Below are 23,676 nucleotides of genomic sequence, written 5' to 3'. Positions count from 1 at the left end.
GCCATCGCACCGCAGCAGGCCTTCCATTTTCCCATGTTGTCTTGTGTGGACGCCAGACATGCATCCACAGCCAAGTTTACTTCTTCCTCGGTTAACAGTTGCTAGACTATGTTCATGTATGATGTTAGAGGTTCCACGAATAAACCAGTGGAAGAAAACAGCCACCATATTTGGAATGTGGCTCTCTTCTGCGTCATGAGTTGTCCCAGAAAACGCCCACAGATAGCAAATGAGTCAAGCTTTTCCTAGACTTTGGCGGCTTGCACGTTATTTTGTGCTGTGGCAACATTTCTTGTAATTTGTAATAGTAGTTGAGTTGTGACTCGGTGGCCTCTGTAGGACTTGCTAGATTAAACATGACAATAATCCTGTATATCTCCAGCTTAGCACATATCAGCTACATGCAAAGGTGTTTATTGTCAGACAAGGAGGCATCTGAGACTCCTTCCCACGTAAGGCTGCACAACATTAAGGGAATTTTATTTGCGCTGCTGAGTATCGACCACCAGCAACATCGAAAAATATATATTTCACAACTAAAAGAAATAATACTTTATATTTACACCATTTGCTGTCAGTAGCTCGACTTACAGGAGGTAAAGAATGCTGGAACATCATACATCAACACAAAATTATATCGAGTCATCTGAAAATGATTCAAAATGAGTCTTTTAATGGTTGTCTTGTCACCTACTGAAGCTGGGTAGCTTAGATCAGGGATATATGATGCTGTGGGCTGTAGTGTGTAAGTGCTATACGTTCTTTGCCTCCAGCAGTCAAGAATTTGTATTGATTAATCATTCAGCAAGGTTCCCGTGCACTTCTTTCTGCTGACTTCAAAACCATCGTAGGCATTTCTGCGAGCACTCTCCTTCACACGAGCACTGGGCTATCCATTTCAGAGTTTCCCTGTTGTATTTACTTAGGCCGCGGCATCCATTTTTACCGCCTTAGTAGAGCGCCTCATAACATGCTTTTGCTGATTTTGATATTGTTGTCCAGTTTGGTTCATACCCCAAGTGACGGGTGAGGGATGTACAGGCTCTGGGTCCTGTGTCTGGCCTCTTATGTACCCACCACCTTGGTGGGAGGTGGCTGGACCCTCGGCTCGAGCTGTCCGTGTGTAGGTGGAATTCCTTCTGGTCATCTCTTCTTTGGGAACAATTTTCTTTTGACATCATTGACACGTAGGCTTGTGCTCGTATGGTCGCACTTGAACATGACAAATCTTTTAACAGTCCTCACGCACTGTTTTGACACAGATCAGAAGCAGAGGCTGGACTAAATAAGACGTAAGTGAGCTCTGGCAAGGCATTTCATGTTTTTCGAACGGTCCTCTTGCAAAAAGGGGGGGGGGGGGGGTGTTCAGCCCCAGTTTTGAAAAGCAGGGGGTATTCAACCCCCCATTTTGTTTAGAACTGTATAGAACTGCAGATGCTGCATCGTCGCCTTCAGCGAGCCTCCCCACTTTTTCGAAGCTGCCGGCGCGCCCTCTCTGTCTTGCCTTGCCCAACAAAAGCAGACACGAGTGTCACAACCAGTCACCAAGCGGGACATTGGAAGGGCAAGTGACTTATCTCGTCCAAGAACAGCAGCTATTTTCTGTGCGGCCATATAGCGGTACCTCTTCCCTGCTCTGAAGGCCGCCGAGATCTCACATTGGACAGGCATTGCCTGGAAAGCCATAATGTCGATGACCACGACGTCTGTGTCTACAGTACGTACAAGTATCTTCTGGTGGCGTTGCGACGCATGCTTGGCGGACACTCCCTGCCCATCTGTGACAGTGACTTCCTTGTCCTGTTCTGTGAGTGAACTGATGACGTATCTTGAAAGGAAATCAGAGGTGTTGTTTCCTATTTTCATCCACGCCCCGAAAATTCTTGCCAGTTTCCAGGTATCGGTACAAAACCGAGGGACACATCTGCGCACCCCTTTCCCACGTAGCCTCAGCAGTATCTTTTGTGCAGTCAAGACCATACTTAACTGACGCCAGGTCAAGGCGTAATGCTCGTTGAAGTTGTGCTTTAAGTTGTAGGGATGGAACATCTTTTTAGTGTGTTCATCAAATGTTTTTACCATTCCTGGCTTCAACATTTAGATGGCAACAGCTCTGTCAGTGATTTTACAGGTGACATCTGTTGGCTGGGAAGTAGCTTCAGCTAGGCCTTAGGTAATCCAAAATATCGCTTTTATAGTCCTGGTGAAGTGCTCCTCGTTGTGGCAGTGATGGTGTCCAGGCCTTGGTTGTCATGACGAAAGAATTCGCCGAGTCTGTCGTTGATGTCTGGCATATATTGTACGTGTCAGAGAAGTCTAAATCTTTCATAAAGGCGAGTCGCTTCTTGCCCTTCGTCACGGCACTGAACGTGGACTTAAAGAATAGTTGCTTGTTGCATGCAGCGACATCCCCTTTTAAGAGTCATTCAATAAGGCTTTCTTTGGTAAAGTATTTATACTGCTCTGACTAGTCACGTGTGTGAGCAGCACAGTCTTCACTTCAGGGTTGTCAGCAGTCGCATTGTTATTTGTGTCTGGTAGGTGTATGTTCTATAGGACAGGATTTCTGAGACCCTCCATGGTTGCTGCGAAAGATTCGCATCTTTCGAAAACGTTCTCAAGACGTTTAGCATCTGATCATGATGGCGGTGGTATACTCGTACATTGTGCTGTGGCTGAACTTCCTCAAGCTCTGGGATTACTCGGGAGCAACCTCCGTTGGGGATGGTGGTAAGCTTTGCTAACCGTGATGCATTTTACGGGCCGCTAGGGGTCGAGTGCATAGGTTCGAACCCTGGTTGCGGCAGTCGGTCCACAGTCAACCCAGCTTTTCATCCTTCCATACGGATTGGCCAATAGAATGGGTACCTGACTTTTTAGGCTAGGGTATATCACTCCAAGCATGAACGTGAGACAAATTTCTTAATAGTAGTGGTCAGAAATAAGCATTGAAAGGAGCTGTAATATCAGTGTGGACAAAGGTTTTTTCCACTTGTACATCTAGAGTGGTAAATCTTAATGGAATAAAGTGCCTCCAGGTGTAGTAAACGCAAAGGTCACCAGTACCTTCAGATCAAGACAGCATTGATTCTCTGGTGACATGTTCTCAGTAAATAATCTGGCGTAAAGGGATGACATTCAACTCTTTTATTGTTTTTCAGAGTACATCCCCGGTGCAGCTTTTCTTAAACCGGTAAGGAACTATTCCCTACACACACACACACACACACACACACTTTCCTGTAATCATATTCCCGTATACCAGAAAGCAGGTTAGGCGGAGGGAGAGGTAGGTAAGGAGGTAGGTGCCTTCTGCTTCACTGTCCGGTGTTTATCACAATTCTAGTCTAAGTCAGTAGATATCCTCATCATTGGACCATCAGGTCTCCTGTTATCTGTACTTCTCATGTAAATGAAAAAATAACAGAAAGGTGAAAAATCCTTTTCGATGTCGTTTTTTTACGGCAGGGTTGTGAGAGGGCCACCCGTCTCACGCGGTAATGGTTGCTTTCTTTCCTACTGTAATATTTGCGAAACAAACGAGTGTTGATGCATGTCGGTTAGCCGTCCGGACTTTGCCATTGTGTGCTGTGCGTGTTTAAACCCGGCACAAGTTGCTGAATAATTCAACGAACTTTTAGAGGGGTATAAGGATGGCCACACGAGCACTGATGCGAGAATTGTATATTTTCATCATTTGAAGGTAAGTCGTTGGTGAACAAAGTGATATGTTGGTGAAGAGTGTTAGTCTGGAGATGAATTAGTGATGACGTACATGCGTAAAGTGGACGAAGTGGAGTAACGGTAAGTGACCTTCATGTTTGACGCAAGAAATAATTCCACGTAGTGGATTAACGTTTTAACGAGAAGTCCGCCACCGTATGTATCGTACTCTTAGTTACCATTTGTGTACGAACGCATCAGATTATCCATCTTACTGATTGTACTGTGATGTTCATAAGTGATGGAAATGTTCAAAATTCTCGATAACACTGGCATGATTCTAGAAGAATCGCAGGATAGAAATCTGGGTAAGCACATACGGCAGGGAACTCGAGAGCTGAGAGAACACTTCAGGTCTACCCTGGTGCCAGATTTTCCCCACCTCAAACAAGAGGTAAAGGCGAGGAACGCAGTAACTCAAATTTTAGTCATGATTGTTCGCGAATGTTGGGAGCAACGACGTTTATCAAAATAACACAAATTCAGAAGCTATCGTCGAAGAATATTACGAGCTGATTGGCGCCCTGAAAGAGCGATCGGATGATATCGTTAAAGTTGACGCTTCCTTTAGACGAAATGTAGATACGTCCGTCCTAATGAGAACGTTAGGTGTAAACGAGAGATTAAAACGCATGAGGTTTGTATACCTATGGCTCAACATAGGCTTTGTATACCTATGGCTCAACATAGGCTTTGTATACCCATGGCTCAACATAGGCTTTGTATACCTATGGCTCAACATAGGCTTTGTATACCTATGGCTCAACATAGGCTTTGTATACCTATGGCTCAACATAGGCTTTGTATACCCATGGCTCAACATAGGCTTTGTATACCTATGGCTCAACATAGGCTTTGTATACCTATGGCTCAACATAGGCTTTGTATACCTATGGCTCAACATAGGCTTTGTATACCTATGGCTCAACATAGACTTTGTATACCCATGGCTCAACATAGGCTTTGTATACCTATGGCTCAACATAGGCTTTGTATACCTATGGCTCAACATAGGCTTTGTATACCTATGGCTCAACATAAGCTTTGTATACCTATGGCTCAACATAAGCTTTGTATACCTATGGCTCAACATAGGCTTTGTACACCTATGGCTCAACATAGGCTTTGTATACCTATGGCTCAACATAGGCTTTGTATACCTATGGCTCAACATAGGCTTTGTATACCTATGGCTCAACATAGGCTTTGTATACCTATGGCTCAACATAGGCTTTGTATACCTATGGCTCAACATAGGCTTTGTATACCTATGGCTCAACATAGGCTTTGTATACCTATGGCTCAACATAGGCTTTGTATACCTATGGCTCAACATAAGCTTTGTATACCTATGGCTCAACATTGTCTTTGTACACCTATGGCTCAACATAGGCTTTGTATACCCATGGCTCAACATAAGCTTTGTATACCTATGGCTCAACATAGGCTTTGTATACCTATGGCTCAACATAAGCTTTGTATACCTATGGCTCAACATAAGCTTTGTATACCTATGGCTCAACATAGGCTTTGTATACCCATGGCTCAACATAGGCTTTGTATACCTATGGCTCAACATAGGCTTTGTATACCTATGGCTCAAGTTCATAGGAGACAGGAAATTATACAACACAAACGTCATTCGCCGTAGAAATAAAGGGTCCAAACTCTTAGCCGCACGAATCAAGGGTCAGCTTGCCTTACAATGGCAGGGTGAGGCCAAGTATAGGTTGGCTAGTCGACCGCATGGCAGAGGCGTGTGAAGTCACGTTACTTACACATCAAGTGGAGGGAAGTCAGCTTGGGGCGAGTGTGGGGGGCTTTGTCTAGGAATAGCTGGTCACCAAACCATACCTCCAGATTTCATAAGGAAATCACGTAAAGAAAGTAAATGTATGAGAGATCAATCGGAAACAAAGTAGCATCGTTTGACATCACGGGACACATTTCTAAACAGCGAGAAACAACGATCAGTTCAGCGAGTACAGTTTGCCGGACTATGAAGTATTTGTAAGGGTTCGAAAGAGTGGAGGAGGCGGAGCTGCACTGTGCATAAAATCATACCTGAATCCCATTGAAACTCCGAGTAAAACACCTGCTGCTGGTGAACACTCTGCGTGTTCAGATTAGCAAACATAAACGTCGTATATAAACGCCCGACTCTGCCAGCAGATATTGACGTTGTCGTGTACAAGAGTTTACAACGAGCAATAAAGGATAGATTGGGGTCATTCAGGGATATTTCAATCTTCCAGAAATCAAATTGACAGTTATTCTAGATGTAGAAAATGAAGCTGCAGAGGTTTTCAGCATTGTCGAAGATATTATTCTCTACCATACCGTTCAGAGAGCCGATGAAGGAAACTAATGTAATTTGATCTAATTCTTGTATTCCATGAGTTCTTACAAACTAATACTCGGCTTGACGAATATCTAGATACATGTGACCATAACATATCCCGTTCGATGTAAGTCTGAAAAGCGACTCCCTTAAAACCAGTATCATTTCCCTTAACTTAAAATTGCGGATATTAATAGTTTGCGCGTTGGATTAAAGAGCTCCACCCTTGTTGGTTCATGCCCAGAGGAATTATTGACAAGTTTTCAGAGTTTGTTTTATTCGCCAACAAGACACATTTGCACGACGGGAATATTACAATCAACAACAGGCCAGAATGGTACCCTCCAAACAACACAAAAGCCACAAGGCGCAGGATAAACCCTTCAACTTAAGAAATCAGGAAATGACCCAAATCTTGATTGCAATATAACACTGATAGGAGAGGTAAAAAGACTAATCAAACAAGCCAAAAGAGTATGAAGTTAGTATTGCAAGAGATAGCACTAAGGATCCTAAAAGATTTTATATCAATAACGAGAATCATAGTAGCATTAGTGTCGTACCCATAGTAACGAAGAAACCCATTATGAATAATAAAAGCACAGCGACAACCCTGAACAAGTTATTCGTTTATGTTTTTACACAAGAAAGCAGCGACATTAATTTCGGGACAGTGATAATTAGTGCACACTGACTAAATTTACCATCTCCGTCAGAAAGCACTAACACATTTAAGCTAAAGGTTACTGAAAGTCCAGGTCCTGATCTTGCAGTCATTCTTCCTGTATTCCAAAAGGGAAGACGTGATATGTCTGTCAAATACTATCGTATTAGCTTCACGTCAATTATATGTAAAGTTCTGGAGTCGGCTGTTAAGAGGTAAAATCGTAGCTTGAACAGCACAGTCTGAAATAGTCAATAGTACACAACATCGATTTAGAAGGCACAGATCATGCCTTGCTAAACTTGAACGTGATCATAAATCAAGCAATACCCAATTTCTCGACTTCCAAAAAGCGTTCGACAAAGTCCCCCACAATAAACGGATGCATAAAGTCAGGGCCACGGGGATTACTGGTTGAATAGAAAACTGGGTAGTTGTTACGTGATAGGAAGCCAAGCATTGTAATGATCAGTGAAACATCACCGTAGTCATCTGTTACTAGTGGAGTCTCCCCAGGGTCCGTCCTCGAGCCTATACCTTTTAACATCTATATCAACGATATCGATAATGAAAATTTTTTTACGGTCGCCCTAGTACTACCAACGAGATGAATGTACTAGAATTAGAGGTCTCTGAGTTGATTTGAACAAAATATTTCCTTACCAACGACATTATTGACGCATGGAATAAGCTCCTAGAACATGTTGCTCAGAGCAACACTGATGATGTTTTCAAATTTAGGCTTGATTATCACCTGTTACTCTCCGGTATTGAATAATTCCTGTAACTAATCATCATGACTGAATGGTATACATTATGCTGTCTTCTCAACCATTGTTCTCGCCTTGGCCATGCTTCGATAACTTATCAACATTGATTAACCTGCGTTGCTCGCTTCAAGGGAACAAAGAGGAACTGTTGCATCATCCCACCAAATCAGGAGTAATATGCGGATGGTAAATTGCAAGGCTGGAGCTCAGAGTTGATCCTTCCAATTGTCTTATAACAAAATGTTTCTTATGATGCATGACTACCTTCTAACTTTCCTATAAAGATTTCCATTAGGCTTGTTAGTCCCGCACTGTGTTTTTTTCTACTTGTGTCCGTCCGTCCGCAACCGTTAGGAGAAAAGTCCTCATGAGGTGTGATGGCTTGAGTTTTCGCTTCTTGCTCCCATACACCTAGCGGCGACGCTCTGAATGAAAAACGATTATGTGTATGTTGGTGATGAGAGAGGGCCGGCCATTCACGTGCTTTTGGTAAGTTGGCGAATGATTAAGACGAGCTAGTAGCGACCCTCCTGCAGCTCCCTAATCAGTTTTTTTCTGGTGGGTTGTAATACCTACTCTTCCTGTAACAGTGTAGAGACTTGCGGTCATTTCTGCCTTGCTTGATGTTTTTAAGACACTTTTGACTTGCAAAACTTCTGGTGCGTTGCCTACCGACGGTGCCAACAAGTGGATTGCTCAGAGCTCACTACGTTCATGTCGTTTTGCATGTCAAGAGCAGTGCTAAGATCATTAGAATTTGCATGCATTGAATTAGATATTTTTTGTGACTCATGTTGATCAGCATTGCATGCACTGTTGAAAGCAACCTCAAAAGTAATTTGTTGGTGATCATTTGTACCAAACTTTTTCTCTAAAGCCAACTTTATCAACAAGATCCTAATTTGTAGTTAGAACTTAATCTAGTACATTCTTTTCGTGAGCAGGTTTCTCGACTAATTGGATTTGGCCAGTATCATTTCGGTAAACTCTATGCCCGCAGTTAATTGAAATCTACTATGAAACGGTCTTGTTCATTACAAATTTCTGTTAACTGATCTGAAAATCTTTCGTCTGCCTCTGGTGTCTATTCGGGAGGCTTATGAACTAGTAAATCTTTGATTTCCATAACATTGAAGTCTACATTTTCCACGTCTACAAAATTTTTTACCACTGGATTCAGTTAAATGAGCTTTGACAAAGAGCAACCATCGCCTACTTTGTTTCCCCTATTCCTGTTTACCTAGGTGTATCCTGGAATTGAGTGTCCGACGTGGCAATCTCTGTTGTTGATATCTAACCAAGGTTCGGAGATGGCAGTCATATCACTATTTCCTTATAACGTTGTTTTCTCTGACTCTTGAGGTATTTTTTCGAATACTCGGTGCGGTAACATATTTTCAGATGAAACCGAGACCTATTTCGAAGGTTACCTACGGAGGGAGATCCGAGACCTATTTCGAAGGTTACCTACAGAGGGAGATGAGTCTGCCCCACACTGGCTGCGGTTTTTTGACCAAAAAGTAAGTGTAGACTCACTGAGGAGCCTACAGAAATGCGCAGCTCCCACTTCGTTCAGGTGTCGTCCGACCTTCATAAATAAACCATACTGCATGTAGAAAATGTTGCCACAAGTTTATGAACTCGACTTCTTCGTGAAAACAGAGGTTCACTGATGTATTATCATTGATGTACTCCACCCGTTCTCCGTGCTCTTGATGTACTTCTCTTTGATAAGTACTGATGTACTTATTCCTGCTCAGTGCTGTTTATGTAACTCTCCGTATTCAATGTTGTTGTACTCTCCCCTGTTTATTGCTCTTCATGTACCCTTTCCTTCTCGGTACTATTGATGTTCTCCGTATTTAGTACTATTGATGTACTCCTCCTGTACTCAGTACTAGTGATGTGTTCCTCTCCCACGCACTGCTGATGATGTACTCCATTTGCATGGTACTGTGGATGTGCTCCGCTCCTCAGCACGGTTGATAAGCTCTTCCCTGCTCAGTACTGCTAAATATTGTTGATGAACTTACCCCTGCTCAGTACTGTTGGCGTGCTCTTCCCCCATTAAGTACTGCTGAAGTACTCCTTCCCTGCACAATACTGTTGATGGTAAAGGACTCCTTCCCTGCACAGTACTGTTGATGTTACTCTTGCCCTGCTCATTACTGTTGCAATGCTCCTCTTTTGCCACGGTGCTCTTGATGTAGTCCACCAATGCTCAGTACTGTTGGTGGACTGAAAATGGTAGAGGAGTTTAACCAGGCCATTGTGTGGTGGATTCTATTGTTTAACACCTATAGAGTCTCTTGGTGAGAACAAGAGAAGGCCATTGTTACCCTGGGTCTAGGGTGGAAGACTTAAACACTCAAGGTGTGCAGGACATAGGCAGGCATATACCTAGGATTTGGTCAAGTGAGGAGGCGAGTTACGAACTCGCCAAGAATTTCGTGAAAAATCCCAGAAAAGAATACATTGTTTTCCTCATGTACATAAAATGGTTTGGAATTTCTGTACACTGAGATTGTTACCTGTTGTGGTCACTTGGGCATCATTGTATTTTAAGAAAAACTATCGCATTTTGAGTTGTTAGATCATGTCGCAAATATTAGTCGAATTCTTGTGAAATTGGTTGTAGTTGTTGTACAGAAGTAAGTTTATAATCAAACTTCGGTGGCCATTTTTTTAATGAATATGAAATCCTGATGTGTGATAACATGCCAATACGGAGATAGATCGGCCGAAGAAGCTAGATATGAGGGAGCAGAGTGAGGGAGGGAAGTCAAAAAATTAAAGCTAGGAGACGAGACCCCTCAGTGTCTCGTCTTATAAAAAGATTTTGATAACTCAAGGCTAACTACACAGAGGGGATGACCAGACATTAGTAAGATAGGAGAGGATATCACCACTGGATCTTGCCCTCCGGGAGCCATTACTGGTAAAGAAGAGATAAAAGACAGATTTCCTCTCCTTAAGGGTATGGGGGTTGAGGAGAGATTCAAAGACTTCGGAAATAGTATAAATGAAAACAATAGGGCGATAGTTAGAGGGGTTAGAACAGTCTCACTTTACGGACGGGATGCACCAATGCAGGTTTTCAAGAAGAAAAATTTTGGTTCTAAACATTAGAACAGACGAGCAAGCACGGACGCGTTTTCGGAAGCACACTCAGTACACGGGTACTGCTCCGTAAAGCTTTTCCTGTGTCTAAAGAGAGAAACGCTTTTCCAACAGTGCGAAAAGAGATTACAGGAGGGGCATGGGATTAGTAAGAGGAGCATCAGGTGGTGAAGGAATGTTAGTCATGTGAGGTGGAGAGACGAGGTCTGGAGATTGGTCATTGGATGAGACAGCCATAGTGCCGTCAAAACAGAAAAGTAAAGGTGAGGTAATACGACTTGTGTTGTGAAGAGATGCCCTTATCCAGTGACTAGCAACACCCATAACTGTTCAGGACTGTTGATGTACACCTTGGCTGAGTCAGGACTGTTGATGTACACCTCCTTGGCTCAGGACTGTTGATGTACACCTCCTTGGCTCAGGACTGTTGATGTACACCTCCTTGGCTCAGGACTGTTGATGTACACCTCCTTGGCTCAGGACTGTTGGTGTACACCTCCTTGGCTCAGGACTGTTGATGTACACCTCCTTGGCTCAGGACTGTTGATGTACACCTCCTTGGCTCAGGACTGTTGATGTACACCTCCTTGGCTCAGGACTGTTGATGTACACCTCCTTGGCTCAGGACTGTTGATGTACACCTCCTTGGCTCAGGACTGTTGATGTACACCTCCTTGGCTCAGGACTGTTGATGTACACCTCCTTGGCTCAGGACTGTTGATGTACACCTCCTTGGCTCAGGACTGTTGATGTACACCTCCTTGGCTCAGGACTGTTGATGTACACCTCCTTGGCTCAGGACTGTTGATGTACACCTCCTTGGCTCAGGACTGTTGATGTACACCTCCTTGGCTCAGGACTGTTGATGTACACCTCCTTGGCTCAGGACTGTTGATGTACACCTTCTTGGCTGAGTCAGGACTGTTGATGTACACCTTGGCTCAGGACTGTTGATGTACACCTCCTTGGCTCAGTATTGTTGATGTACACCTCCTTGGCTCACTGCTCTTGATAGAAAGCTCCTTGGCTCAGTACCGTTGATGTACACCCCCATGGCTCAGTACCGTTGATGTACACCCCCATGGCTCAGTACCGTTGATGTACACCCCCATGGCTCAGTACCGTTGATGTACACCCCCATGGCTCAGTACTGTTGTATTCTTCGCGTGTTGAGTACTGTCGATGTATCCCTCCACTTTCCACTTCTGTTGGTACCTGTACTGCTCAGTACAATTGATGTACTCCTCCCGTCCTCAGTGCTGTTGATGCACTGTTCTGTTTAGCGCTCTTAATAAACTCTCTCCTGCACATGACTGTTAATTTACTGTTCTGTTGAAGCACTTGAGTTCAGTACTTTTGATTGACTCCTCGCCTGTTGATGTGTTCCCCTCCTGCTCAGGACTGTTGATGTGTTCCCCTCCTGCTCAGGACTGTTGATGTGTTCCCCTCCTGCTCAGGACTGTTGATGTGTTCCCCTCCTGCTCAGTACTGTTGATGTGTTCCCTTCCTGCTCAGTACTGTTGATGTGTTCCCCTCCTGCTCAGGACTGTTGATGTGTTCTCCTCCTGCTCAGGACTGTTGATGTGTTCCCCTCCTGCTCAGGACTGTTGATGTGTTCCCCTCCTGCTCAGGACTGTTGATGTGTTCTCCCCCTGCTCAGGACCGTTGATGTGTTCCCCTCCTGCTCAGGACTGTTGATGTGTTCTCCCCCTGCTCAGGACCGTTGATGTGTTCCCCTCCTGCTCAGGACTGTTGATGTGTTCCCCTCCTGCTCAGGACTGTTGATGTGTTCTCCTCCTGCTCAGGACTGTTGATGTGTTCCCCTCCTGCTCAGGACTGTTGATGTGTTCTCCTGCTCAGGACTGTTGATGTGTTCCCCTCCTGCTCAGGACTGTTGATGTGTTCTACTGGTCAGGACTGTTGATGTGTTCCCCTCCTGCTCAGTACTGTTGATGTGTTCTCCTCCTGTTCAGGACTGTTGATGTGTTCCCCTCCTGCTCAGGACTGTTGATGTGTTCCCCTCCTGCTCAGGACTGTTGATGTGTTCTCCTCCTGCTCGGGACTGTTGATGTGTTCCCCTCCTGCTCAGGACTGTTGATGTGTTCCCCTCCTGCTCAGGACTGTAGACGTGTTCCTTCCCTGTTCAGCATTGTTGATGTGTTCTCCTCCTGTTCATTCCTGTTGATGTGTTCTCCTCCTGCTCAGGACTGTTGATGTGTTCCCCTCCTGCTCAGGACTGTTGATGTGTTCTCCTCCTGGTCAGGACTGTTGATGTGTTCCCCTCCTGCTCAGTACTGTTGATGTGTTCCCCTCCTGCTCAGTACTGTTGATGTGTTCTCCTCCTGCTCAGTACTGTTGATGTGTTCCCCTCCTGCTCAGTACTGTCGATGTGTTCCCCTCCTGCTCAGTACTGTTGATGTGTTCCCCTCCTGCTCAGTACTGTTGATGTGTTCCCCTCCTGCTCAGTACTGTTGATGTGTTCCCCTCCTGCTCAGTACTGTCGATGTGTTCCCCTCCTGCTGAGTACTGTTGATGTGTTCTCCTCCTGCTCAGGACTGTTGATGTGTTCCCCTCCTGCTCAGGACTGTTGATGTGTTCTCCTCCTGCTCAGGACCGTTGATGTGTTCCCCTCCTGCTCAGGACTGTAGATGTGTTCCCCTCCTGCTCAGGACTGTTGATGTGTTCTCCTCCTGCTCAGGACTGTTGATGTGTTCCTCTCCTGCTCAGTACTGTTGATGTGTTCCCCTCCTGCTCAGTACTGTTGATGTGTTCCCCTCCTGCTCAGTACTGTTGATGTGTTCCCCTCCTGCTCAGTACTGTCGATGTGTTCCCCTCCTGCTGAGTACTGTTGATGTGTTCTCCTCCTGCTCAGGACTGTTGATGTGTTCCCCTCCTGCTCAGGACTTTTGATGTGTTCTCCTCCTGCTCAGGACCGTTGATGTGTTCCCCTCCTGCTCAGGACTGTTGATGTGTTCCCCTCCTGCTCAGGACTGTTGATGTGTTCTCCTCCTGCTCAGGACTGTTGATGTGTTCCCCTCCTGCTCAGTACTGTTGATGTGTTCCCCTCCTGCTCAGTACTGTTGATGTGTTCTCCTCCTGCTCAGGACTGTTGATGTGTTCCCCTCCTGCTCAGGACTGTTGATGTGTTCCCCTCCTGCTCAGGACTGTTGATGAGTTCTCCTCCTGCTCAGGATCGTTGATGTGTTCCCCTCCTGCTCAGGACTGTTGATGTGTTCTCCTCCTGCTCAGGACTGTTGATGTGTTCCCTTCCTGCTTAGTACTGTTAATGTGTTCTCCTCCTGCTCAGGACTGTTGATGTGTTCCCCTCCTGCTCAGGACTGTTGATGTGTTCCATTCCTATTCATTCCTGTTGATGTGCTCCTCTCCTGCTCAGTACTGTTGATGTGTTCCCCTCCTGCTCAGGACTGTTGATGTGTTCTCCTCCTGCTCAGGACTGTTGATGTGTGCCCCTCCTGCTCAGGACTGTTGATGTGTTCTCCTCCTGCTCAGGACTGTTGATGTGTTCCCCTCCTGCTCAGGACTGTTGATGTGTGCCCCTCCTGCTCAGGACTGTTGATGTGTTCTACTGGTCAGGACCGTTGATGTGTTCTCCTCCTGCTCAGGACTGTTGACGTGTTCCTTCCCTGTTCAGCATTGTTGATACGCTCCACTGCTCCTTACCGTTGATGTGCCTCCCCTTACCCAGTGTTGTACACTAGTCTGGTTTCGTGATTGAAAAAACTTGTTTAGTTGGTAGAGTGTGTCCTGAGCCGACGAAGGCCTTGGGTGAGTGATGGAGTGCACCAGGTGTGCTGGTGTACACACCTCTCTCTGCTGACCAGCGTCCACAGCCGCAAAGCCGATGATTTAAAGCACACTCTTGCCTTGACCTGACACAATTTGTCACGTGAAATTTTTGGGGAACACTTACCTTGTTGTGGTTCTGATTGTTTATGACCTTTATTGACCATGTATTGCCGTTTGCCTAAAAAAAGAAAAAAGAGAAAAGCTGAAACTGCATAGAGTTCTCCCGCCAACTATAATGTCATTTTGTGCCTCTCCTCCAGCCACGATAGTCGTGCCAGGCGTGAGGGGCGAGGGCTCGTCTGGTGCTGGGCCGGGCGAGGGCGTGCACGTGAAGGTGTTCGGTCTGCAGGTGGACATGTGGGCACCACCTCGCGACGACGTCTGGGTCAGATACAACATGTCCCTCAAGGTAAGTGGTTGTGGCATGTGCTTGACTCTTAAAGCACCGCGGTACGACCCTTCACTATGGCGGCACGACCATTGAGCACCTCAGTACAACCTTTTAGCACCACAGTACGACCCTTGAACACCACAGTACAACCTTTCAGCACCACAGTAAGACCGTTGAGCACCACAGCACAACCCTTGACCACCATGGTAAGACCATTGAGCACCACAGTACAACCCTTGACCACCACGGTAGGACCATTGAGCACCACAGTACAACCCTTGACCACCATGGTAGGACCATTGAGCACCACAGTATAACTTCAGCACCACGGTAGTAGGTCCGTTAGTACCACAGTATAACCTTAGCACCACGGTAAGGCCCTTAAGCACCACAGAACTGCTCTTAAGCACCGCAATGCAACCCTTGAGCATCAAGGTACTGCCCTTGAGAACCGCGGCGGCACTGACCTTGAGCACCACGCTACGAGCTCAGGGTATGATGGCCTGGCCTTTCACTTGGCTCTTATGGTTCAGATCAAAGGTCAGGACATCAAGAACATGAGTCGAACCGTCATACTCAAGACTCGTGCTGTCTCGTCTTCAGAAGCGACAACGTCGTGCTCAAGACCCAAGCCGTCGTCTTCAAGGGGGCGATAACGTCGTACTCAAGTTTCGAGCCGTCGTTTTGAGAGGAGATAACGTCGTTCTCAAGGCTCGAGCCGTCGTTTTCAGATACGGTAACATCGAGCGCAAGAGGTGCGGGTGTCGCAGATATATATTCATTGTGGGTTGGTGCATGTTACTGTTGCCGGTGTGTCGCTAGAGTTTTTGTGTAGTTGTTGTGTGGGTTTTGCGTCTCTAAATTTGGTGTTGTTTGTCCAGTGTATTATTTGTGGGTCTTCCACGACCGTCACTGTATTCTGTGTGATATATGTGTGTTGTGTGTGCTGCTTGCGTTCTGTGTGTTCTCTGTGTTACGTGTATTCAAGTGTGTCTCAAGTGTGTTCTTCGTTCGTTGCGTTAGTATTTATCTATTCATACTGTACGGTGAGGGGGTTTTACGCTCTAGGGGCCCATCTCTTTAACCTTACCTGCTATTATACATACATCCTCTTAAGTCTATGCCTGGTGTCTATGTTAACCATGTCCTCAGTCATTCTGTTCCATTCATCTACCACTCGTACTATAAAAGTATTTCTTTACATCTTCTCCTCTGTTTGCTCTGTCCCTTCATCCCTGGAAAACTTTCACTGACTTTTTCATTGACCTCTTAAAAACTTAAAGGTTGTGATCAGGTCATTCCTCACTCTTTTGTTTTCCAAAATGGGCAAATTAAAAACCTCTAGCCTTTCCTTGTAACTCATGTCTCTTAATTCTTGTCCCATCTTTCTTTCTTCCTCTCGACCTTCTCTGTTAGCTTTTTGTGCTTCTTCAGGCGCGGTGACCAAACTTAAGAATCATATTTTAGTTTTGACCTTATGGAGGATATAACCAGCTTGCTAAATATTTCTTTATCCACATACTCGGAAGCTGTTCTAATATTTGCCGGCTGACGCTGTATCTCCTAACAATTTTCCTAATAAGGCACTCTGGCTACAGGTTAGGGACAGTGCCGACTCTCAAGTCCTCACACACAGAATGCTGAGGCTTATTTCCTGATGGACGATGATCATACTGACAATTTTTACTTTGTCCCATTTCCATAAGCTCGGGTTGTACTTCATTAGCCATGTATCAGACAATCAGTGATGTCAGTCTAGGTCACCTCCGTCATTACCTTTGCATCATTTGTAAACATATTCAGTTAGGAGTCCGTCCCTCTAGGCAAGTCGTTCGCATAAATCACAAAGAATAATGATTCCAGATCAGAACCTTGTAGTACTCCGCTGGTCATCTTGACCCATTTGAAGAAGGTTCCTCTACCTTGGGTCCTGTGTTCCCTTCCACTGAGATGATCTGTCTGTTGGAGGAGTGTTCACTTTATTTCTGCCTGGTGATCTAGCTCTTTCATCAGCTCCTCTGCCGTACATTACCAGGTGCGTTCTGGCAGTCAAAATACAAGCAATCTACCCAGCCTTCCCTTTCGTTCAAGACGGAACTCCGCTTTCTCATAGAAATCAAAGAGGTTCGTTACACATGACCTCCTTACCCTAAGACTGTGTTGCCTCTCTTCTTAGATAATATCTTCTCCTTTGTAGAAAGTCATTCATTTTGTTTTCTGATTAACTTTTTCAGTACCTTACGGACCACACTCATCAGAGAGACTGGTCCGCAACTCGGCGCCTCTTCCCGATCTTCACCTTTGTAGCTGGGTATGACGTTTGTCCTTTTCCCATTCCCTTGGCACTTTGCCTTTCTCCAGCAACATCTGGAGTAATATTTCAAGAAGTTGGTCTTGTGTATCTGCACACAGCTTTTACAGCTTTAGCACATATGGTGAAATTTTTATCAGGACCTTGATCAAGCCTTGTATGAATCAAGACCTTTTAGTATTACGTTTAAATCTTTTCCAAATCAGATATTTCAGGGTTTTTTTTTTTTAACCTCATTTCCATTCCATCTCGATGGTGTTTGGGCTAAAGTATCTTCCACTCTAAAAGGAATTTCGAACATTTTATTCAGTTCTTCACGTGTCATTTCATCATCCTCTCCTCTGTTTTTCTTTCCTATGAATCCCATAGCCTATGTGTGTGTGTATATGTGTGTGTGTGTGTGTGTGTGTGGTTTCTTATTTGTCCATAGATAAAGGATCTTATGAACTCATAAGTCTTTATTCGCTCGCCTTTTTTTCATGATTTTTTTTTAACCAGTTGCCTCTGTGCTTTACGCCGTTTCATTCTCACTACACTGCTAGTATTGAAGTATCTCTTCATATTTTTTTTGACTTCTCTTTCTTTGTTTTTCTCTCCCTAGTTGTTAAGCTCCTTTCTGCTTCAAGCACCTGTTCAGTACTAATACTGTTGAATCGATTGAGTAAATAGCAACATAATCAATTCTTTCATGTTTCATTGAAATCAGGTCAGTACCAGCTATTCTCTGATTGGTGCGTAACCCACTGACTTCATATATACTTTGTTATTTGCCTTTAGACCTTATCTAGCGCAGCTCAAAGCTAGTTTCAGAATAGTGATGGAATGTAGACTACTTCCTTCCTTTTAGCTAATTTTCGAGCCAGTGAAGGAGTTTCCTCCGGTTATTCCAGCTTGCTTTGTATCTTTCATCTACTTTAAGGGAAAGTATCAGATGCCCTATCAAGTAGTCTATCCACTTTTCCCCCAGTCTAGTGCTAAGTGGCAAAAAAAAAAAAAAAATACTTTGCTTAGCCTTTTCCCAGTGACTCGTCTTGCCTTCCACTTAGAAAGTTTCTCCTTTGCACATTACTCGTCCTTTTGCTTTGTCTTGTATATAAGAAGGACTCTAGCCACTTTCAAAGATGCTCCTTGAAAGTCGGGCCTGATGCTGAAGAATAAACGAAGTTGTCACCAGCTCCTGAAGTGATGATATATCAACTGCTTCAAGGAAGATGGATTAGAGCAGTCGGGAAAAGTACAAGAGCGTAGAGAGTTCCATTGTCCGGTTATGGATGAAAAGAAGCAACATCAAATCGGTGATTCCTGCGCTGCCACTGCTTTCATAATGTCTGTGGGATGCCGTGGCTCTTTGGGTATGACGTGACTTAGTTATCGGAGGAGACATCCAAGCAGCCAGCTCTCGGGATCAAAGGCCACAATAATGCGCATAAAAAGAGAGAAAAGAAACGCTACGTGGTAGAGACTGGTACACTCTCAGAAGTGAGAAAGAGTAGAGTTGATGTTATGTGAAATTTCGATTGCACCTCATTAATAATGAAGAAGAAGAGTTCCCACCGACCTGTAATGAACAGTTCACCATACAAGGACGAATCAACTCACTGTACGACGTAATTTGCAGCTGCTTCAAGGACAGATGCATTGGAGATCTGAATAGAAGCCCCTCCTTTTTCCTCTCTTTTTTAAAGAAAATTTTACCTAATATTGTGATGAAAAATTTCCATAAAAGGTTGGAAATTATTGCCAAGTGTATGTATTTATCGCTTCGAGGAGTTTGAAACAAAATCTTTAAAGGAAGTCAAGAGGAAGTTTATAGATATTGTGTTCTAAGAACATTGCACTTGACCAGATTACTTTTACCCCAGCAAGAGAAGCAGTTTAGGACAGAAATTAGGAAATTAGATGAAGGAACGCAAGAGAGAGAACGTGGGTATATGGAGTAGTGTTTGAAGGATATAGAACAATGTATTTTTGTCATCATCATGCAAGTTACAAGGATCATAGTTCAACTAATTCTCTTAAGTCCCCAAGAGAGAAGGACTGTCTTTGTAGTTGATTTATACTTTCTTTGTAGTTGATTTGTACTTTAATTTTCAGTTATATCGACTTTTGATTTAACATGTTTTCTTGATCACATATATAGTGAATAGACGTATGAGAGAGTGTCCCGAAAGCACTGCACTCCCTTGCTCTCACTGTCTCTGCAGAACGGTGGAAAGAGCAGCGAGACGAGCATCTGCTACAGGGTGCGACCAGCCACTCTTACCAGCTATGAGGTACACGTCTCCTTGGCCGAATCAGACTTCATGAACAACGTTATCTTCACATGTAAGTCTCCTGCCTCAGTAGGATTCTTTTTTTTATATTTTACACTCTTTTCGTTCAGGAGAAACCTATACAGTATACCTCTATTGTTACAGTGAATAACTAACATAAATGTATCTTACTTTCCGTTGAGATACTTCGAAAGATATTATGATTTACTTATGACTCTCTTCTCCAAACTGTAGTGGGATAACTCATGAATCTCTTCTTCCTCCCTTATGAGGCATTGAACCCATGATGCATTTTACAGACCGTGAGGGAAACACCAACGGGGTCTACTACAACGGTAATAGACAGTACGGTTTCCCCAACTTCACCACGGTCGTAGCCCTCCACCAGTGGGTCCATTATTGCCATATCTTCAATGATGGCCAGTACCGCGCTTTTGTGGATGGTGAAGAGCGAGTGCGGGGGGATCTGCACACCCAGGTCCTGCCGCTGTCTCTGAACAGCACCCTCATTTTAGGCCAGGAGCAGGACCTTCTCGCTGGTGGATACGATGTCCTGCAGATATTCCGAGGTCACATCGCACAAGTCAATATTTGGGACAGCGTCCTCAGCGACGTCGAAGTGAAAGACATTGCGTCCTGCCGGACCAACATGAACGGCAATGTCTTTTCCTCTGACAGAGAGGAGATGGAGGTATTAGGAGCCACTGTCGACTCACAACGCCTGGATACACTCTGCCAAAGAACCGATGAATATGTGATTTTCCCTGAGATGCGGTCTTTGGGTGAGTCGCAGCTTATTTGTCACAGAGTTGGTTATGAAGTGTTCGGACCCAGAACGAGCGAGGCGAATTTTAAGCTTTATGAGGAGTCTCTCCAGTTTACTAAGTCCTGTTCCTCAAACTATCACTTGTGGCTTGGGTTGACGGATAAAAAAGAGAGGGAAAGTGGCGAACCTTCTTGGACGACTCTGTGATCGAAGAAACGTCTTTTGAAGTTTTGGAACCTAATGGTTTCAAGGGTGAAAACTGCATTCTTATGTTCCGTCCTAATGGTTTGTGGGTTGATACTAAATGCACCCTCAAATGGCCTGCCTGCACTCCTTGTGAGAAGAAAATTGGCATGCCACTCCGCCTTCGTGGTCTGTGTCACGAAAAGGAAACGGAAACCTTCTATGAGGTCCTCGGGTACAGAGCTGAAAAACCCTATTTTCATGGATTTTACGGTAACATGATCTTCATAAACGCTGATGGTGACTGGGAAATCCTGGATACAAGAACTGAGCAGTCTTTGGCTACGATGACACCAGAAACAGAGAATAGTTATCCTATTGGTCGCCAGAAATGGACTCTGACTCGTTCAGTCTGTGATTATCCCAGAAAAAGCCAAGTGGAACTAAGTCTTTCTGCTTGCCTCAACTCGCAGTTCACATGTGCTAATGGCGACTGCATCCAGAAGGAAGGTCGATGCGATGACCGGGACAATTGTTCAGACTTCAGCGATGAAGAAAGCTGTACCCTCCTCCTGGTTCCCAAAGGCTACCGAACACGAAGACCTCCTGACAAAGGCAATGAAGGTGAAGGTATCGAAGTAGATGCCAGGGTCGAGATTTTCAGATTTGTGCGAGTCAGTGACGTCAGTCGAATTGTCAGTATGGAGTTCAGTTTAGAGTTGATGTGGAAGGACTTGCGTCTGAAGTACCTGAACCTGAGGGATACTATGGAGTGGAATATCCTCACACCGGAAGAAATGCTCAAAATTTGGAGACCCAGGATAGAATTCCCAAATTTGTACAAAGGGGATATTAAGCTGCTCAGGGACGAAATGTACCTCAATAAGACCGACTATCCTCTGGATCCTGACTTCAACGACGTGTTAATGGGTAAGATTCTTCTTTACTGTATATCCATCCATCACTATACTTTATGATGAAACTTTCTCCACACGTGTCACGACTGTGTTATCTAACAGATACCGTACAGCATAGGCAAATTACCATCTCACCAGGTCACATTTTAGTGTGGTGCCTCAGGTCGTCACGTCACATCGTCCACATATATATACCATGTGTTGTCTGGGCCACGTTAGAGTACCCTAGAGATGCCATAACCCAAAAACTGAAGGTTAGAATTTAGTATGAAATTTAGCAGTGCTGGGGCTATGCAGAGATAGTCCTTTGTCGTGTCTTAACGCCTGTCAGTCCCACCACCGCATGTCTGTGTATCCACCTGAGGGGACTTGCCCTAGGTTTGAGCTTGTACCATTCCTAAATACTATTGATGACATCTCTTAGTGGAAAAGCATGCATGTATAGGGGCTAGAGGGAAATACCATGTTTATGTTTCCAGCCGTTGGTTGGTAAGAGAGATCTTGCATGCAGCGGCTGAAGGTGAGAAATGCTGTGTAGGGTGATAGCTAGTAGGAACTGTGTATGGAGGTGGGAGTATTATCTATGCAGTGGGCGGAGTTGGGGAGTACCGTGTATGCAAAAGGATGAGAAATGTGACGTGTGAAGTGGTTGGTGATGAGAAATGTCATGTACACAATGATTACTGGAGAACAATACCAAGTTATGTGGTGGTTGGTGGTGAAGAAGAGCTGGGGCTGGTGTTTGCACATGTTTCCCTCCTACAGACCTGGTGTATCCCGGTAGCTCGGCCACTGTCGTCTTGCGCCACCAGTACAGGTAAGCTCTACCTCGCCCTCCTACCTGGTGTACCGTGGTAGCTCGACCTGAGCCGCCACTACCGTGCCCAGCACGGCCATATCACTCACACGCCCACCATCACAGCAGGACAGCAACACGTGCATGTGCATAGTAAGCTCGGATAACACTAGCACTAAGTTCAGATCTGTATCAAGTTTTTTTTTTTTCCCCCCTCTAGACGGCACCAGATTCTTCAGATACACATCATATGACACTTCACTCCTTTTTTTCACATTGTCAGCCCATGAGATAACACAGGCATGTCCTTTTTTCACGTTGTCAGCCCATGAGATAACAAAGACATGTACAAAATTAATTTCTTTTCATTATCAGAGATGTGAAATTCATGGTTTAGTAGGCAGGACATTCCTTGTGTATAGCCTTACATTTGAAAGTATTTTTGTCAGAAGTATATCTTCATATCCTTTCAGAAACAAGACGTTTCCTCCATGGCGCATATGAGAGTTGTTTGTCATGAGGGTGGGTTAAGTCTTCCTCTCGGAGGATTTCTGCATCTCTCTCTCTCTCTCTCTCTCTCTCTCTCTCTCTCTCTCTCTCTCTCTCTCTCTCTCTCTCTCTCTCTCTCTCTCTCTCTCTCAATTCGCAGCACCACTTGAAGATTCACAAAGTAGAGGAAATGTGGAATATTTCTAAAGATATTCACTATTCGAGATTGAAAATAGATATATTCCACGAATTGCGAAGAGAACTTGCAATATTTCAAAACCATCATGAATGAATAGGAGACTAAAAGGACTAGTTTGCCAAAAGAAGAAAACATGAAATTCAATTCAGTGGGAACCGATGAAGATCGCCAGGAATTAGTCAAAATCCAAAGAGTGTAAGGTGGTTATAAGACAGAGTAAAGGCGAAGAAGAAAAAAGGATTTCCTTGAAAGTTAAGAATGATCCTAAAAAATTCCTCGATTATATAAGAGAAAGGAAGACAGTAGAAGAAGGAATTGGACCATTTCGAAATTAACATGACATTACTGACGAAAAGGAAATAGCTTCTATACTAAATTATTCTCTCGACTCCTTATTCACATTTGAAGAAACATCTCGAATACCGCAACCAGTGAAAATGTTTCAAGGATCTGATGAAGAAGAGCCCTGAAGTACTTGAATACCTGGACCAGTTAAGGCCTAAGAAGTCCAACGGACCAGATGACTTGGCTCCAAGAATTTTGAATGATGACGGGAAACAGCTGATATACCCCGTATCAAAAATATTCAGCAAACCTCTATCGGATGGTCAGGTGCCAACTGACTGGAAACTAGCAAATGGTGCTCCTATATATAAAAAAAGGAGACAAAAAGTGTGCCTTGAACTACCGCCCAATTAACCTCACGTTAGTGTTAGGTAAAATGTTGGAAGAAATAATTCGAGGTAACACTATCACGTTTCTAGATCACAACATTATATCGAACAATCAACACGGCTTCCGCAAAAGGAGATCCTGCCTGATGAATATGCTGGAATTATTTAATGTTATCAAAATTGGGACGAAAACGTACCGTCTGATACAGTATATTTAGATTTCCATAAGGCTTTCGATAAAGTACCTCACAA

General features: G+C 44.4%; 1 protein-coding gene across 1 annotated transcript in view; it reads left to right on the top strand.

Moving 5' to 3' along the window:
* The window catches only part of LOC139761068 (C-reactive protein-like), a 237,177-nt gene that overhangs the window by 199,006 nt on the left and 14,495 nt on the right, over window positions 1-23,676 (top strand). The window contains exons 4-6 of the mRNA XM_071684885.1: window positions 14,686-14,834; window positions 19,332-19,452; window positions 19,700-21,279. Coding sequence (XP_071540986.1) covers window positions 14,781-14,834; window positions 19,332-19,452; window positions 19,700-20,373 — 849 coding nt within the window. The 5' untranslated portion in view covers window positions 14,686-14,780 and the 3' untranslated portion in view covers window positions 20,374-21,279. The remainder of the gene's footprint in view (window positions 1-14,685; window positions 14,835-19,331; window positions 19,453-19,699; window positions 21,280-23,676) is intronic.

The sequence above is a fragment of the Panulirus ornatus genome, chromosome 3, assembly GCF_036320965.1.
Source record: "Panulirus ornatus isolate Po-2019 chromosome 3, ASM3632096v1, whole genome shotgun sequence".
Classification (NCBI taxonomy): domain Eukaryota; kingdom Metazoa; phylum Arthropoda; class Malacostraca; order Decapoda; family Palinuridae; genus Panulirus; species Panulirus ornatus.
The sequence above is the reverse complement of the archived record's forward strand: the minus strand, read 5'-3'. Positions and strand labels throughout refer to the sequence as shown.